General features: G+C 44.6%; 1 protein-coding gene across 1 annotated transcript; it reads left to right on the top strand.

The window, feature by feature from the left end:
- Positions 1-1,027: 1,027 nt before the first annotated feature.
- On the top strand, positions 1,028-15,266 carry syt5b (synaptotagmin Vb). Its single transcript, XM_064921870.1, has 8 exons — positions 1,028-1,220; positions 2,294-2,472; positions 2,604-2,702; positions 13,398-13,565; positions 14,130-14,297; positions 14,459-14,576; positions 14,817-14,950; positions 15,057-15,266. The coding sequence occupies exons 1-8, from the start codon at positions 1,031-1,033 to the stop codon at positions 15,264-15,266; spliced, it is 1,266 nt and encodes a 421-aa protein (XP_064777942.1). The 5' UTR covers positions 1,028-1,030.
- Positions 15,267-15,948: the final 682 nt, after the last annotated feature.

Here is a 15,948-nt window from a genome sequence, read left to right as displayed (position 1 = left end):
CCCATGACTTTGGAATGAGATGTTTGAGTGAGGTGTCTACATACTTTTGATCATGTAGTGAATATGTCACATCTAAAAAAGGGGGAGGTGCAGAGCAGAGATATGAAAACACGTAATTGAACCTGAAAATATGTCTTACACATGCATTCAGTTCATCACCTATTTTCCTACTCTTCATACTATGCTTTCATGAAGCAATCACCATTAGCTTTACAGCTGTATAATCTTAATATTTTTTTATCTTCCTGAAATTTCCATTTTCATATGTATTCATGGTGAAGCGCTAGATGCATCTATTGCATTTGAAAGATGGTCTAGAAATAGGCAGAATTGTAAGGAAGGAGGATGGACAAGCCAAGGAAATGTTATGTAAAAGCTGGTGATTGTGCTTTCCCTTCACAGTGCATTCCATTGGACATTATCCTCTGAAATTACTAGATATAGACCCACTACTCCTGAAACCAGTGCCAGTTATGATAGAGAGGGTAGGAGATGCTGGGACTGTGGCTTGGGAGGGTGGGGAATGGGGTGGGGGTAAACCACCTCTTAGTTAAGCATCGGGGGTCTGGGATTTTGGATTAATACTGTAGTAATCCAGTTATGTGTCAGCAGAGAGAGAGAGCGATAGAGGGATAGATAGATAGAGGGATAGATAGATATGGCGAGAGAGGGAGTGAAGGGGAGTGAGGGGGGGGGCGACATGGTGGGTTATGGGGTGGGATGAGAGGAAGAGGGATTAAGGTCAGCCTGGTTGAGCTTCTGGTTTATTGTCTGGTGCTCTCTGAAGGAGGTGACGCTCACCCACTTTTGGATAATACATACACGTTTAGCCTACTGGAATTCACACACTGCAATTAGAAACCTGAATGTTCTGAACTATCCATACGATCATATAAACACATGAGACAATGAATGATCTTATTCTATCAATCATCATTATCTGTGTCAACATGGCCTGGTCAACAAGAATTTGTTTGGGGCCAATTAACCCTATGCTTCCTTGCCCTGTACCTGCTATTTATCAGCTGGAATGAGGATGGACAGTGTGCAGTTCCGGGCCCGTCGTGCTGCAGAGCCGGCAAAACCAGAACATGAACATGAAAAAGAGCCAGAGCAAGTAGAGGAGCCAGCTGCCCACGTCCCTCCAGCACACCACCCCGGCCACCACAACTATGACCACATGAAGAACAAGTTCATGAATGAGATTGGCCATCTGCCACGTAAGTAGTTCCTGGCATGCAGATGGAATTGGACAAGACTGAGGACTACACAGATGCTGTTTTCCTAACTTTTCTGTCATCTCTGTAGCTATCGTGGAAGGTTGAAATCTGCTTGGGTCCTGATCCTGATGTGGCAATTTAAATCTCTCGTGGATTGTTTGGGGTGGAGGGACTGAGTGAGAGTTGGTGACAAAAATAGAATAAGAGCTATAGGACCGTACATATAAGCCATGCCAGATGTTAGAACTATGGAATGGAACACGGAATCCACAATGTCACTTCATCATCATCATTTTATAATATCATTCCTCTTTTCTCACAGGAATTATTCAAAGAAGTAATAACTTTTTCATTCTCCATGTGCATTTACTTTGAATATACCTACAGTTGTGGACAAATATATTGGCACCTCTGCACTTTATCATGGAGTGCAATGGAGAAGAAATTTCTGTTTAGTCTTTCAAAACTGCTTGAATGACTATTGTTACCCTGTAGGCACCTACAACTTACCACAGGTGACATCAATTACACCGTAAACAAGAATGACTTGCCTCCAATCAAATTAATTAGAATTTTTCATAATTTAGCCCAGGATATTTTTTATTTTTTTACCTCGTTGAGAAAAGTCAATATGTCAGTTTTAATGTTGTTCATGTGCAGATGTAAATCAAACAAATACACCAACATTTTTTTTTATTTTTTTTTATTTCAACTTATTTGAGAAGAAATAGTGAATAGTACAACGGTGCCACAAATATTTGACCGCAACTGTATATTGGTACAGCCTCCTTCTCCTGTGTACATTGTGACATTACAACCCCATCAAAGTCTACAGCAATTATGTTTACCTTTAAGATGTGTTTTTCGCTGTCAGTAACAAACCTCGTCCCTTATTCAGATGTGATCCACTAGTCAACATCGAGCACGTTAGGGGTGAAAGAATAGACTTCCAACTTGTCCTGGTATATGTTATGCTTCCCTCCCTGTTTCAAGTATCTTGGTATAGTTTGTCATATGTTAAGATAGACAGTACGTCATTAGATGTCAAATTGTGTTGCCTCTTTCTTCTGTAGTCCCTATGTGGGCAGTTGGGGCCATCGTCGTAGTGGTGCTGGTGTTGGTAGGATGCTGCACCTTCTGCCTCTTCAAAAAATGCTTTGGGAAAAAGAAAAAAACAAAGAAAGTGAGGGAGAGGAAGGCTGGCCGCCGGAGGAAGGCAGACAACGAAGGGGGAGGAGAGGGTGGCGATAAGGTGAGATGGATACAGGGGAAATATGGGGAAGAGATGAAGCACACACATTTCCCATGAACGTGAGGAACATAGACAGTGCCATGCAGTATCAAACAAAAACAGAAAAGATGTGTCCGCGCTCTATTATTCAGGAAGAAGGGGATCAGAAAGAAGGGGAAGGAGAGGAGAAGGAGCAGGAGAAGCTGGGGAAACTGGAGTTCTCCTTGGACTACAACTTCACAGATGCCCAGGTAGTGCCAAGTCCTCTTGTTGTATGGTATGATACTTTGTGTCAAAATAGGCCCCTGTACTGATACTGTATGACTAACGCCCTGCTTTTTGCGCAATCATGTCACATGGCCTGGATTTGAACCTTTATTTAAAGGTTTATCCATCAAACAGTCCCCTTTTCTTTTTACCTCAGATGGTCCAGCACCATCCTCAGGCAATTACTTACATTTTTGGGGGAATTCCCATTTCGGGATAGTCTTGCTATGTCTCATGACTGCGCAAAACACAGTGCCTTATACATGACAGCACAGCACTTTTGTTCCAATTCTGTTATTTACTGAAGCAGATGCTATTCTCCAGAGCAACATACAATCAGTACATACACTTAGCAAAGATGTAAAACAGCAAAATACTAACCTAACTGGTGTGTGACATTAGTTAAGTATGTGGACATCCCTTCAAATTAGTGGAATCGACTATTTCAGCCTATACACTTGCTAACACGTGTATAAAATCGAGCACACCGCCATGCAATCTCCATAGACAAACATTGGCTGTAGAATGGCCTTACTGAAGAGCTCAGTGACTTTCAACGTGGTACTGTCATATGATGCCACCTTTCCAACAAGTCAGTTTGTCAAATTTCTGCCCTGCTAGAGCTGCCACGATCAACTGTAAGTGCTGTTATTGTGAAGTGGAGATGTCTAGGAGCAACAACGCCACAGACGCGAAGTGGTAGGCCACACAGACTCACAAAATGGGACCCGACAAGTGCTGGTGTGCGAGCTTGTAAAAATGGTCTGTTCTCGGTTGCAACACTCACTACCGAGTTCCAAACGGCCTCTGGAAGCAACGTCAGCACAAGAACTGTTGTCAGGGGCTTCATGAAATGGGTTTCAATGGCCGATAAGCTGCAAAAGATCACCATGCACAATGCCAAACGTTGGCTGGAGTGGTGTAAAGCTCACCGCTATTGGACTCTGGAGCAGTGGAAACGTATTCTCTGGAGTGATCAATCACGCTTCATCAGCTGGCAGTCTGACGGACGAATCTGGGTTTGGCAGATGCCAGGAGAACGCTACCTGCCCGAATGCATAGTGCCAACTGTAAAGCTTGGTGGAGGAGGAATAATGATTTGGGGATGTTTTTCACGGTTCAGGCTAGGCCCCTTAGTTCCAGTGAAGGGAAATCTTAATGCTACAGCATAGCGTTAAGACAATTCTGTGCTTAAAACTTTGTGGCAACAGTTTGGGGTAGGCCTTTTCCTGTTTCAGCATGACAATGCCCCCTTGCAAAAAGCGAGAACCATACAGAAATGGTTTGTCAAGATCGGTGCAGAAGAACTTGACTGGCCTGCAGAGCCCTGACCTCAACCCCATCAAATATCTTTTTGGATGAATTGGAACGGCGACTGCGAGCCAGGCCCAACATCAGTGCCCGACCTCACTAATGCTCTCGTGGCTGAATGGAAGCAAGTCCCTGCAGCAATGATCCAACATCTAGTGGAAAGCCTTCCCAGAAGAGTGGAGGCTGTTATTGCAGCAAAGGACTCCATATTAATGCCAATAATTTTGGAATGAGATGTTCAATGAGCAGGTGACCTCGTACATTTGGCCATGTAGTGTGTGTATATTATATACAGGGTTGGGAAGTAACGGATTACATGTAATCTGTTACATCAAATCAAATCAAACTTTATTTGTCACATGCGTCAAATACAAGTATAGACCTTACTGTGAAATGTTTACTTACAAGCCCTTAACCAACATTGTAGTTCAAGAACTGTTAAGAAAATATTTACCAAATAAACTAAAGTAAAAAATAATGCAAAGTAACACAGTAAAATAACAATAACGAGGCTATATACAGGGAGTAACGGTATCGAGTCAGTGTGCGGGGGTACAGGTTAGTTGGGGTAATTTGTACATGTAGGTAGGGGTGAAGTGACTATGCATAGATAATAAACAGCGAGTAGCAGCAGTGTACATAACAAATGGAGGAGGGTGGTGGGGATTACAATTTAAGGGATTACAAAAAACAGTAACTACTCCGTTACGTTACCAGACAAAAAATTGTAATCCGATTTCAGATACTTTTGAAAAACTAGATGATTACTTAGAGGAGTACTTTTAAATTCAGATAGGATGTTTGCGGAAAAGAAATCTTTGACACTTCTCCGTTTTCTCAATGACATTCAAATCAGCATTGAAAAAAGGAGCAATTTAAATTTTGTTTCGCCTTGCTGTTCACAAATCTAAATGTGTATTTCAGCCCAATAATGGTTGAATTCAAGAAGTTTAAGCTGCCTATCAATCATTGTTTTTGAAACCAGTGGACAGCCAGTGAAAAATGTGCTCTTGCAACAGCTGCATAGTGCGAATCAAGCCTATGGAATAAAAGTGATGCTTTTATTGCTCAATGTAATTTATACTGATAAAAAATAATAATCCATAGGCCTAATGGACACATGCTCAGACTTGCACACTTCTGATAGACTTAAATGGGCAATCTGTATTTGCTACAGCCATTTTTGGACTTGTAAATTAAATATATATGTATATATATCCATTGATTCTTGAAGAATATAACTTATTAATGCCTCATGAGCTTAGTTTAGCTGTCACACTCCATGAGAACCCAAAATATGAACTTGTTTTATTCCAATGTTTGTAAACATTGTAAATGTAAACAAACACTGTGTAGCCTCATAACATGGTTAAAACAATACTTTTTATATCATGGAGGGTCAGTCCTTGCATCCAGAGCCCTGTCTATTAATCTGAGAGTGGTTACATTTCTCCAGGCCCATCCCTCAGCTTTTTACCAAAACAGAGGCAGGGCAACAGTATTGTTTCATCTGTGGATTTGCCCTTTAAACAGCTGCATATTATCAAGATATCAAAATGTCACCAAGAAAAAGATAAACAATAGGCCTATAGAAAATGTAGCACGTGGCATTCATTCTTCATGTTATGTACTTGAGTGAAGACCCAAAAGCGGTTTTAACAGAAAACAGAGTTCTTTAATGAAAAACAGGAATGGCATAAATCCTCTTCCAACGTAGTCAATGGAACAAAAAGAACGTTAGTATAATGCAGGATGCACCTGCCAGGCAGACTCCGACAGGATAGGACAAGGTGGAAGCAAACGGGACGACAGCTTGCTTCTGGCATCAAAAACACAAACAAGAATCAGACCCTGAAAGTAGCAGGAACAGAGAGAGAAATAGAGACCTAATCAGAGGGGGAAGAGAGAACAGGTGGGAAAGAGTGAATGAGCTAGTTAGGGGAGATGTAGAACAGCTGAAGAATGAGAGACAGAGAAGGTAACCTAAAAAGACCAGCAGAGAGAGACAGAGTGAAGAGAAAGGACAGGAACAGACATAACAAGACATGACAGTACCCCCCCACTCACCGAGCGCCTCCTGGCGCACTCGAGGAGGAAACCTGGCGGCAACGGAGGAAATCATCGATCAGCGAACGGTCCAGCACGTCCCGAGAGGGAACCCAACTCCTCTCCTCAGGACCGTACCCCTCCCAATCCACTAGGTACTGATGACCACGGCCCCGAGGGCGCATGTCCAAAATCTTACGAACCCTGTAGATGGGTGCGCCCTCGACAAGGATGGGGGGGGGGAGGGACGAGCGGGGGCGCGAAGAACGGGCTTAACACAGGAGACATGGAAGACCGGGTGAACGCGACGAAGATAGCGCGGGAGAAGAAGTCGCACTGCGACAGGATTAACGACCTGAGAAATACGGAACGGACCAATGAACCGCGGGGCCAACTTGCGAGAAGCTGTCTTAAGGGGAAGGTTCTGAGTGGAGAGCCATACTCTCTGACCGCAACAATATCTAGGACTCTTGGTCCTACGCTATTAGCGGCCCTCACAGTCTGCGCCCTATTACGGCAAAGTGCCGACCTGACCCCCTTCCAGGTGCGCTCGCAACGCTGGACAAAAGCCTGAGCGGAGGGGACACAGGACTCGGCAAGCTGAGATGAGAACAGCGGAGGCTGGTACCCGAGGCTACTCTGAAAAGGAGATAGACCGGTAGCAGACGAGGGAAGCGAGTTGTGGGCGTACTAAGGGGAGCTGTTCTGACCAAGACGCAGGGTTACGAAAAGAAAGACTGCGTAAAATGCGACCAACAGTCTGATTGGCCCGTTCGGCTTGACCGTTAGACTGGGGATGAAAGCCGGACGAGAGACTGACGGAAGCCCCAATCAAACGGCAAAACTCCCTCCAAAATTGAGACGTGAACTGCGGGCCTCTGTCGGAAACGACGTCAGACGGAAGGCCATGAATTCGGAAAACATTCTCGATAATGATCTGAGCCGTCTCCTTAGCAGAAGGGAGCTTAGCGAGAGGAATGAAATGAGCCGCCTTAGAGAATCTATCGACAACCGTAAGAATAACTGTCTTCCCCGCTGATGAAGGCAGTCCGGTGATAAAATCTAAAGCGATGTGAGACCACGGTCGAGAGGGAATGGGAAGCGGTCTGAGACGGCCGGCAGGAGGAGAGTTCCCAGATTTAGTCTGCGCGCAGACCGAACAAGCGGCGACAAATCGACGCGCGTTTCCCGAGTGGGCCACCAGAAACGCTGGCGAATGGAAGCGAGCGTATCGAACGCCGGGGTGGCCGGCTAACTTGGCAGAGTGGGCCCACTGAAGAACGGCCGGACGAGTAGGAACGGGAACGAACAGAAGGTTCCTAGGACAAGCTCGCGGCGACGGAGTGTGAGCGAGTGCTTGCTTTAAGACAGTCAACCCGACAACTCAGGGAGAATCCCTTGGAGACCTCAGAAGAACTGAAGAGACGAGATAAAGCATCAGGCTTGGTGTTTTTTGAGCCCGGACGATAAGAAATAACAAACTCGAAACGAGCGAAAAACAGAGCCCAACGAGCCTGACGCGCATTAAGTCGTTTGGCTGAACGGATGTACTCAAGGTTCCTATGGTCAGTCCAAACGACAAAGGAACGGTCGCCCCCTCCAACCACTGTCGACATTCGTCTAGGGCTAAGCGGATGGCGAGCAGTATTACCCACATCATAGTTACGTTCTGACGGCGATAAGCGATGAGAGAAAAACGCGCAAGGATGGACCTTGCCGTCAGAGAGAGAGCGCTGAGAAAGAATGGCTCCCACGCCCACCTCTGACGCGTCAACCTCAACAACAAACTGACTAGAGATGTCAGGTGTAACAAGAATAGGTGCGGATGTAAAACGATTCTTAAGAAGATCAAAAGCTCCCTGGGCGGAAACGGACCACTTAAAGCACGTCTTAACAGAAGTAAGGGCTGTGAGGGGAGCTGCCACCTGACCGAAATTACGGATGAAACGACGATAGAAATTAGCGAAGCCCAGAAAGCGCTGCAGCTCGACGCGTGACTTAGGAACGGGCCAATCAATGACAGCCTGGACCTTAGCGGGATCCATCTTAATGCCCTCAGCGGAAATAACGGAACCGAGAAAAGGGACAGAGGCGGCATGAAAAGTGCACTTCTCAGCCTTCACATAAAGACAGTTCTCCAAAAGGCGCTGGAGGACGCGTCGCACGTGCTGAACATGAATCGAGAGAGACGGTGAAAAAATCAGGATATCGTCCATGTAAACGAAAACAAAAATGTTCAGCATGTCTCTCAGGACGTCGTTAACTAGTGCCTGAAAGACAGCTGGAGCGTTAACGAGGCCGAAAGGAAGAACCCGGTATTCAAAGTGCCCTAACGGAGTGTTAAACGCCGTCTTCCACTCGTCCCCTCCCTGATGCGCACGAGATGGTAGGCGTTACGAAGGTCCAGTTTGGTGAAAAACCTGGCTCCCTGCAGGATCTCGAAGGCTGAAGACATAAGAGGAAGCGGGTAACGATTCTTAACTGTTATGTCATTCAGCCCTCGATAATCCACGCATGGGCGCAGGGACCCGTCCTTCTTCTGAACAAAAAAAAACCCCGCTCCGGCGGGAGAGGAGGAGGAGACTATGGTACCGGCGTCGAGCGAAACCGACAAATAATCCTCGAGAGCCTTACGTTCGGGAGCCGACAGAGAGTATAATCTACCCCGGGGGAGTAGTTCCCGGAAGGAGATCAATACTACAGTCATACGACCGGTGTGGAGGGAGAGAAGTGGCCTTGGAACGACTGAACACCGTGCGCAGATCGTGATACTCCTCCGGCACCCCTGTCAAATCGCCAGGCTCCTCCTGTGAAGAAGAGACAGAGGAAACAGGAGGGATAGCAGACATTAAACAGGTCACATGACAAGAAACATTCCAGGATAGGATAGTATTACTAGACCAATTAATAGAAGGGTTATGGCGCACTAGCCAGGGATGACCCAAAACAACAGGTGTAAAAGGTGAACGAAAAATTAAAAAAGAAATGGTTTCGCTATGATTACCAGAGACAGTGAGGGTTAAAGGCAGCGTCTCACGCTGAATCTTGGGGAGAGAACTACCATCTAAAGCGAACAAGGCCGTGGGCTCCCTAACTGTCTGAGAGGAATGTCATGTTCCCGAGCCCAGGTCTCGTCCATAAAACAGCCCTCCGCCCCAGAGTCTATCAAGGCACTGCAGGAAGCAGATGAACCGGGCCAGCGGAGATGGACCGGAAAGGTAGTGCGTGATCCAGAAGGAGAGGCCTGAGTAGTTGCGCTCACCAGTAGCCCTCCTCTTACTGATGAGCTCTGGCTTTTACTGGACATGAGGTGACAAAATGACCAGCGGAGCCGCAGTAGAGACAGAGGCGATTGGTGATTCTCCGTTCCTTCTCCTTGGCCGAGATGCGGATACCCCCAGCTGCATAGGCTCAGCATCCGAGCCGGCGGAGGAGGGTGGCAGTGATGCGGCAGGTGGCAGTGATGTGGAGAGGGGAGCATTTCCACGAGCTCGGCGACGAAGATCAAACCGTCGCTCTATGCGAATAGCGAGAGCTATTAAGGAGTCCAGACTGGAAGGAACCTCCCGGGAGAGGATCTCATCCTTAACCTCGACGAGGAGACCCTCCAGAAAACGAGCGAGCAAAGCCGGCTCGTTCCAGTCACTAGAGGCTGCGAGAGTGCGAAACTCAATAGAATAATCCGTTATGGATCGATTCCCCTGACATAGGGAAGACAGGGCCCTGGAAGCCTCCTCCCCAAAAACAGAACGGTCAAAAACCCGTATCATCTCCTCCTTAAAGTCCTGATACTGGCTAATACACTCAGCCCTCGCCTCCCAGATTGCCGTGCCCCACTCACGCGCCCGTCCGGTAAGGAGAGAAATGACGTAGGCGTGCGGGCTGCGCTCCTGGAGTAAGTGTTGGGCTGGAGAGAGAACACCACATCACACTGAGTGAGGAATGAGCGGCACTCAGTGGGCTCCCCAGAGTAACACGGCGGGTTGTTGATCCTGGGCTCCAGAGACTCGGAAACCCTGGAAGTGGGCGGTGGATCGAGGTGGAGTTGGTGAACCTGTCTTGTGAGGTCGGAGACTTGGACGGCCAGGGTCTCAACGGCATGTCGAGCAGCAGACAATTCCTCCTCGTGTCTGCCTAGCATCGCTCCCTGGATCTCGACGGCGGAGTGAAAAGGGTCCGGAGCCGCTGGGTCCATTCTTGGTCTGATTCTTCTGTTATGTACTTGAGTGAAGACCCAAAAGCGGTTTTAACAGAAAACAGAGTTCTTTAATGAAAAACAGGAATGGCATAAATCCTCTTCCAACGTAGTCAATGGAACAAAAAGAACGTTAGTATAATGCAGGATGCACCTGCCAGGCAGACTCCGACAGGATAGGACAAGGTGGAAGCAAACGGGACGACAGCTTGCTTCTGGCATCAAAAACACAAACAAGAATCAGACCCTGAAAGTAGCAGGAACAGAGAGAGAAATAGAGACCTAATCAGAGGGGGAAGAGAGAACAGGTGGGAAAGAGTGAATGAGCTAGTTAGGGGAGATGTAGAACAGCTGAAGAATGAGAGACAGAGAAGGTAACCTAAAAAGACCAGCAGAGAGAGACAGAGTGAAGAGAAAGGACAGGAACAGACATAACAAGACATGACACTTCACATGTAAATAACATGCCATTCCATGAGCACAGCATTTCATTTTCAACTTGAATCAATGAACCCAATCTGTCCTCCATGACAACAAAATCATAAACAACAGAGTAGGGCTGGCTAATAAATCCTTAGTTTTAGGGTCATGCTCCGGTAACATAATTTGGCTAACCTATACTTCCATAAATCCTATTCTTGAAGATCAAGGGGTATAATGTATATTGGAATGACTGGAATTCTGATAGACTTTGGTTTTTAATGTAAAGATATAATTTTATCGTATTATTACATGTAGTAGAAAGCGATGGGTTAGAAGAAGCCGACATAACCAACCCATAAATAAGAATTTAACATCCATTTATGGCCAGCTATGTAAACTTTAACATTGATTTATCCTGCAATAGATCAATTGGTAGCATACATTTTTGTCTTCTTCTAATGCCTCTTAAAGGGAAAGTAATCTAAAAGGAACAGAAGGTACTCAGATTACATCACTGACTTTGGGTAATCCAAAAGTTACGTTACTTTTTGACAGGTAACTAATAACTGTAAAGGATTACATTTAGAAAGTAACCCACCCAACCCTGATTATATATACAGTACCACTCAAAAGTTTGGTCACACCTACTGATTCCAGGGTTTTTCTTTATTTTTATATTGTAGAATAATAGTGAAGACATTAAAACTATGAAATAACATACGGAATCATGTAGTAACCTAAAAAGTGTTAAACAAATCAAAATATATTTGAGATTCTTCAAAGTAGCCACACTTTGCCTTGATGACAGCTGTTCACACTCTTAGCATTCTCTCGACCAGCTTCATGAGGATTGCTTTTCCAACAGTCTTGAAGGAGTTCCCACATATGCTTGTTGGCTGCTTTTCCTTCACTCTGCGGTCCAACTCATCCCAAACCATCTCAATTGGGTTGAAGTCAGGTCCATCACTCTCCTACTTGGTCAAATAGCCCTTACACAGCCTGGAGGTGTGTTTGGGTCCTTTTCCCATTGAAAAAGAAATACTAGTCCCACTAAGCGCAAACCAGAAGGGATGGCGTATCGCTGCAGAATGCTGTGGCAGCCATGCTGGTTAAGTGTGCCTTGAATTCTATATAAATCACAGACAGTGTCACCAGCAAAGCACCATCACACCTCCTCCTCCATGCTTCATGGTGGGAACCACACATGTGGAGATCATCCGTTCACCAACTCTGCGTCTCTCACACATATGGAATAATGTTGTAACCAAAAAATGGTTAAACAAATAAAAATATATTTTACATTTGAGATTCTTCAAAGAAGCCACCCTTTGCCTTGAAGACAGCGTCATGAGGTAGTCACATGGAATGCATTTCAATTAACAGGTGTACCTTGTTTAAAGTTAATATGTGGAATTTAATTTCTTCTTAATGTGTTTGAGCCAATCCATTGTGTTGTGACAAGGTGGGGGTGGTATACAGAAGCTAGCCCTATTTGGTAAAATACCAAATCCATATTATGGCTAGAAAAACTCAAATAAGCAAAGAGAAACGACAGTCCATCATTACTTTAAGACATGAAGGTCTGTCAATGCGGAAAATGTCAAGACCTTTGAAAGTTTCTTTAAGTGCAGTCGCAAAACTATCAAGCACTATGATGAAACTGGCTCTCATGAGGACCGCCATAGGAAAGGAAGACCCAGAGTGTAGCGGTGTGCGTACTGGTGACAGAGAAGTCAGGCGCAGGAGATTGAAAACTGATTTACAACGGTGTTGTTTAATAAACATTAAAACCACCGTAAACTGAACAATAAATGAGTGGGTCAAACAAAACCCGGTATCCACCAGCATAGCGTACACAAGCACTACAAGAAACAAATCCGGACAAGGTCATGGAGGGGAACAGAGGGTTAAATGCACAACATGTAATTGATGTAATTGAAACCAGGTGTGAGGGAAGACAAGACAAAACCAATGGAAAATGACATTGACCGCCAAACGCCGCCCGAACTAGGAGAGGGACCGACTTCAGCGGAAGTCGTGGCACAGAGTTACCTCTTCTGCAGAGGATAAGTTCATTAGAGTTACCGGCCTCAGAAATTGCAGCCCAAATAAATGTTTCACCGAGTTCAAGTAACAGACACATCTCACCATCAACTGTTCAGAAGACACTGTGAATCAGGCCTTCATGGTCGAATTGCTGCAAAGAAACCACTACTAAAGGATATCAATAAGAAGAAGATATTTGCTTGGGCCAAGAAACACGAGCAATGGACATTTGACCAGTGGAAATCTGTCCTTTGGTCTGATGAGTCTAAATTTGATATTTTTAGTTCCAACCGCCGTGTCTTTGTGAGACGCAGAGTTGGTGAACGGATGATCTCCACATGTGAAGAATCTCAAATATAAAAATATATTTTGATTTGTTTAACACTTTTTTTGGTTACTACATGATTCCATAGGTTATTTCAACGTTTTGATGTCTTCACTATTATTCTACAATGTAGAAAATAGTAAAAATAAAGAAAAACCCTGGAATGAGTAGGTATGTCCAACTTTTGACTGGTACTTTATATATGTTCAATAATGTTTTAATATCAACCATGTCTGAAATTGAGACTTTCTGGGAGAAATGTCTTGAACCTCTGGGCGATTTAATCTTCACCTGATCATCCTGACTCATCCTCTTGGTCTTCTCTCTCCAAAGCTTATAGTGGGTATCCTCCAGGCTCAGGATCTAGCTGCCATGGATATGGGGGGTACCTCAGACCCCTATGTAAAAGTCTACCTGCTCCCAGACAAAAAGAAGAAGCATGAAACTAAGGTCCAGCGCAAGAACCTGTGCCCGGTTTTCAACGAGACCTTCATCTTCAAGGTTTACGTGGTGTCTTGGCCTTGTGGTTTTGTTTGTTTGTCTCATGTCTGGGTCTGTTTGTTTGTTTTCTGTCTCTGTAGCAGCTTGTGTTGGTGTTCCAGGTTGTTGATGATGTATCACTTGTTGGTCTCTGAGTTCACGTGGGCAGAAGTCGAGCCCATGTCCCTGCTCCCCTTCGTAGTTTGTCTCTCGTACTCTGATTGCCGTCCGTCAAGGTATCCCCGAACAACTTTAAAAATGCAGAATTAAGAATGCATTTTTACTTGTCTTCTGTCAATGCATGTTTTCATTTGTTTGTCTGGATTTGTTAGTTAGTTATATATTATATATTAGTTATATGTATTTATATGTTGGCAGTTTTATTGTATAATTATTATTTTACATTGAACTGTTTTTGATCAATTCCGGAAAACCGACGAACATTGATATACCTATTAAGAACTGCACTAACCAATGGTGTTTTTTAATAAGAGCCAACAATGCATTACATAAATCTCTCTCTATTGAGGAGCATCAGTTGGCCAGACATGCACTTGTGACTAATGCCCCTGCCTTTCCTCCAAGATCCCGTACACGGAGTTGGGAGGGAAGATCCTGGTGTTGCAGGTCTTCGACTTTGACCGTTTCTCCAAGCATGATGTGATTGGGGAGATAAAGATCCCCATGAACAGTGTGGATCTGGGACAACCAATGCAATGTTGGAGGGACCTGGAGAACAGTGAAAAAGAAGAGGTATGATGTAATGTGGTATTACTAACCCTTTGGTCATCCATCCAGTCACCCTCACATTTGCATGATGGATAGGTCACAACCTAATGTAATAGATTCCTCCTTATTTGATCTGATTCTGGCTGGTGGTTTAACACCATGTTGTTCCGGTGTGCACCTGTAAGGCAGAGAAACTGGGTGATGTCTGCATCTCCTTGCGCTACGTACCTACTGCTGGCAAACTCACTATCAACATCATGGAGGCCAAGAACCTAAAGAAGATGGATGTTGGTGGCTTATCAGGTGATTTTAAATCTCTCAACAAATAGTGGTCTTCTCTCATTCCCTCTAAGGTTGTGCGGCCTCGCAAATGTATCAGCAACGTTTTCAGTTCACACGATTGCAGATTCATCCAATGACATATGTGTAAAAATCGTCCCTCGTGAGTCTACCAGCTGTCCGGCATGCAGCTTTGTCTGATCAAAGTCTACCAAAAAACATGGACAAATTGGCTTGCTCCCTTCTCATCCACCCTTCCCTCAGATCCATTTGTGAAGATTGTTCTGCAGCACAATGGGAAACGAATCAAGAAGAAGAAGACGACTGTCAAGAAGAACACACTCAACCCTTACTTCAATGAGAGCTTCAGCTTTGAGATTCCCTTCGAGCAGATTCAGGTATTGCATCTTTGCCTTATCAATCCATATGTAGTTGCAGAGTACCCGGTCAGTATTCTGGAAGTATAATAAGTGTTTCAATGTATCTTCTGTGTTTCTTATTCAGAAAGTGCAGGTCGTCATAACAGTGTATGACTACGACAAGCTTGGGAGCAACGATGCAATCGGGAAGACCTTCATGGGTTACGGTGCCACAGGAGTTGGTCTGAAACATTGGTCCGAAATGTTGGCCAATCCCAGACGTCCAGTTGCCCAATGGCATGTCCTCTGCCCAGAGGAGGAGGTGGATGCAGCTTTGAAGGTCCCACCTCGTTAAGGATCCCTCAACATCCTTGGATCATTAATGTTATCCACGAGGAAAGCAAAACATTTTGACATGTCTTTCAGTGTTATTAAGACGTCTCTGTCTGTTTTTCTGTCATCTCTTTTTGGCGTACTTTTTTAGTTAAGTGGGTGTGTGTTTGTACACGTATGTTTGTACGTGTGTGCATGTGCACGCATTGCAGCATGAGCGTTCATGTGTTTGTGTCTCTGACGCCATTGGATGTTTTTAAAATGACCTGCATTTGATTTGTCTCAATGTTCAGGACTGATTATAGCCCATACTATGTTATTTTGTTGTTTTATAAAACATCCCTCTGTTGGTTTCTAAATGTAGGCCTAGATGTAAAAAAAACAAAAACAATTATGAAAAAATATATAAAATATGCACCCTTGTTATATGGCCTTATAGGCTACAGACAATCAGATGAAGGAATTAATTGTTTTTTGACTCATTGACAAGCTTGCATTCAGCACAAACATACTACTTCTGATTTTGTGAACTGTCATGTAGGCCTACATTAAAAACATAATTAGTGGCAGTGGTTATAGTTAGAATTAAGATTGCATTATGTTTTGCTTGTTGGTCGTAAGATACTTCAACTATACTGAACCAAAATATAAACGCAACATGGAAAATGTTGGTCCTATGTTTCATATGCTGAAATAAATGATCC

The sequence above is a fragment of the Oncorhynchus masou genome, chromosome 18 (assembly GCF_036934945.1).
Source record: "Oncorhynchus masou masou isolate Uvic2021 chromosome 18, UVic_Omas_1.1, whole genome shotgun sequence".
Taxonomy (NCBI): Eukaryota; Metazoa; Chordata; class Actinopteri; order Salmoniformes; family Salmonidae; genus Oncorhynchus; species Oncorhynchus masou.
This window is presented reverse-complemented; position numbering and strand designations above follow the sequence as displayed.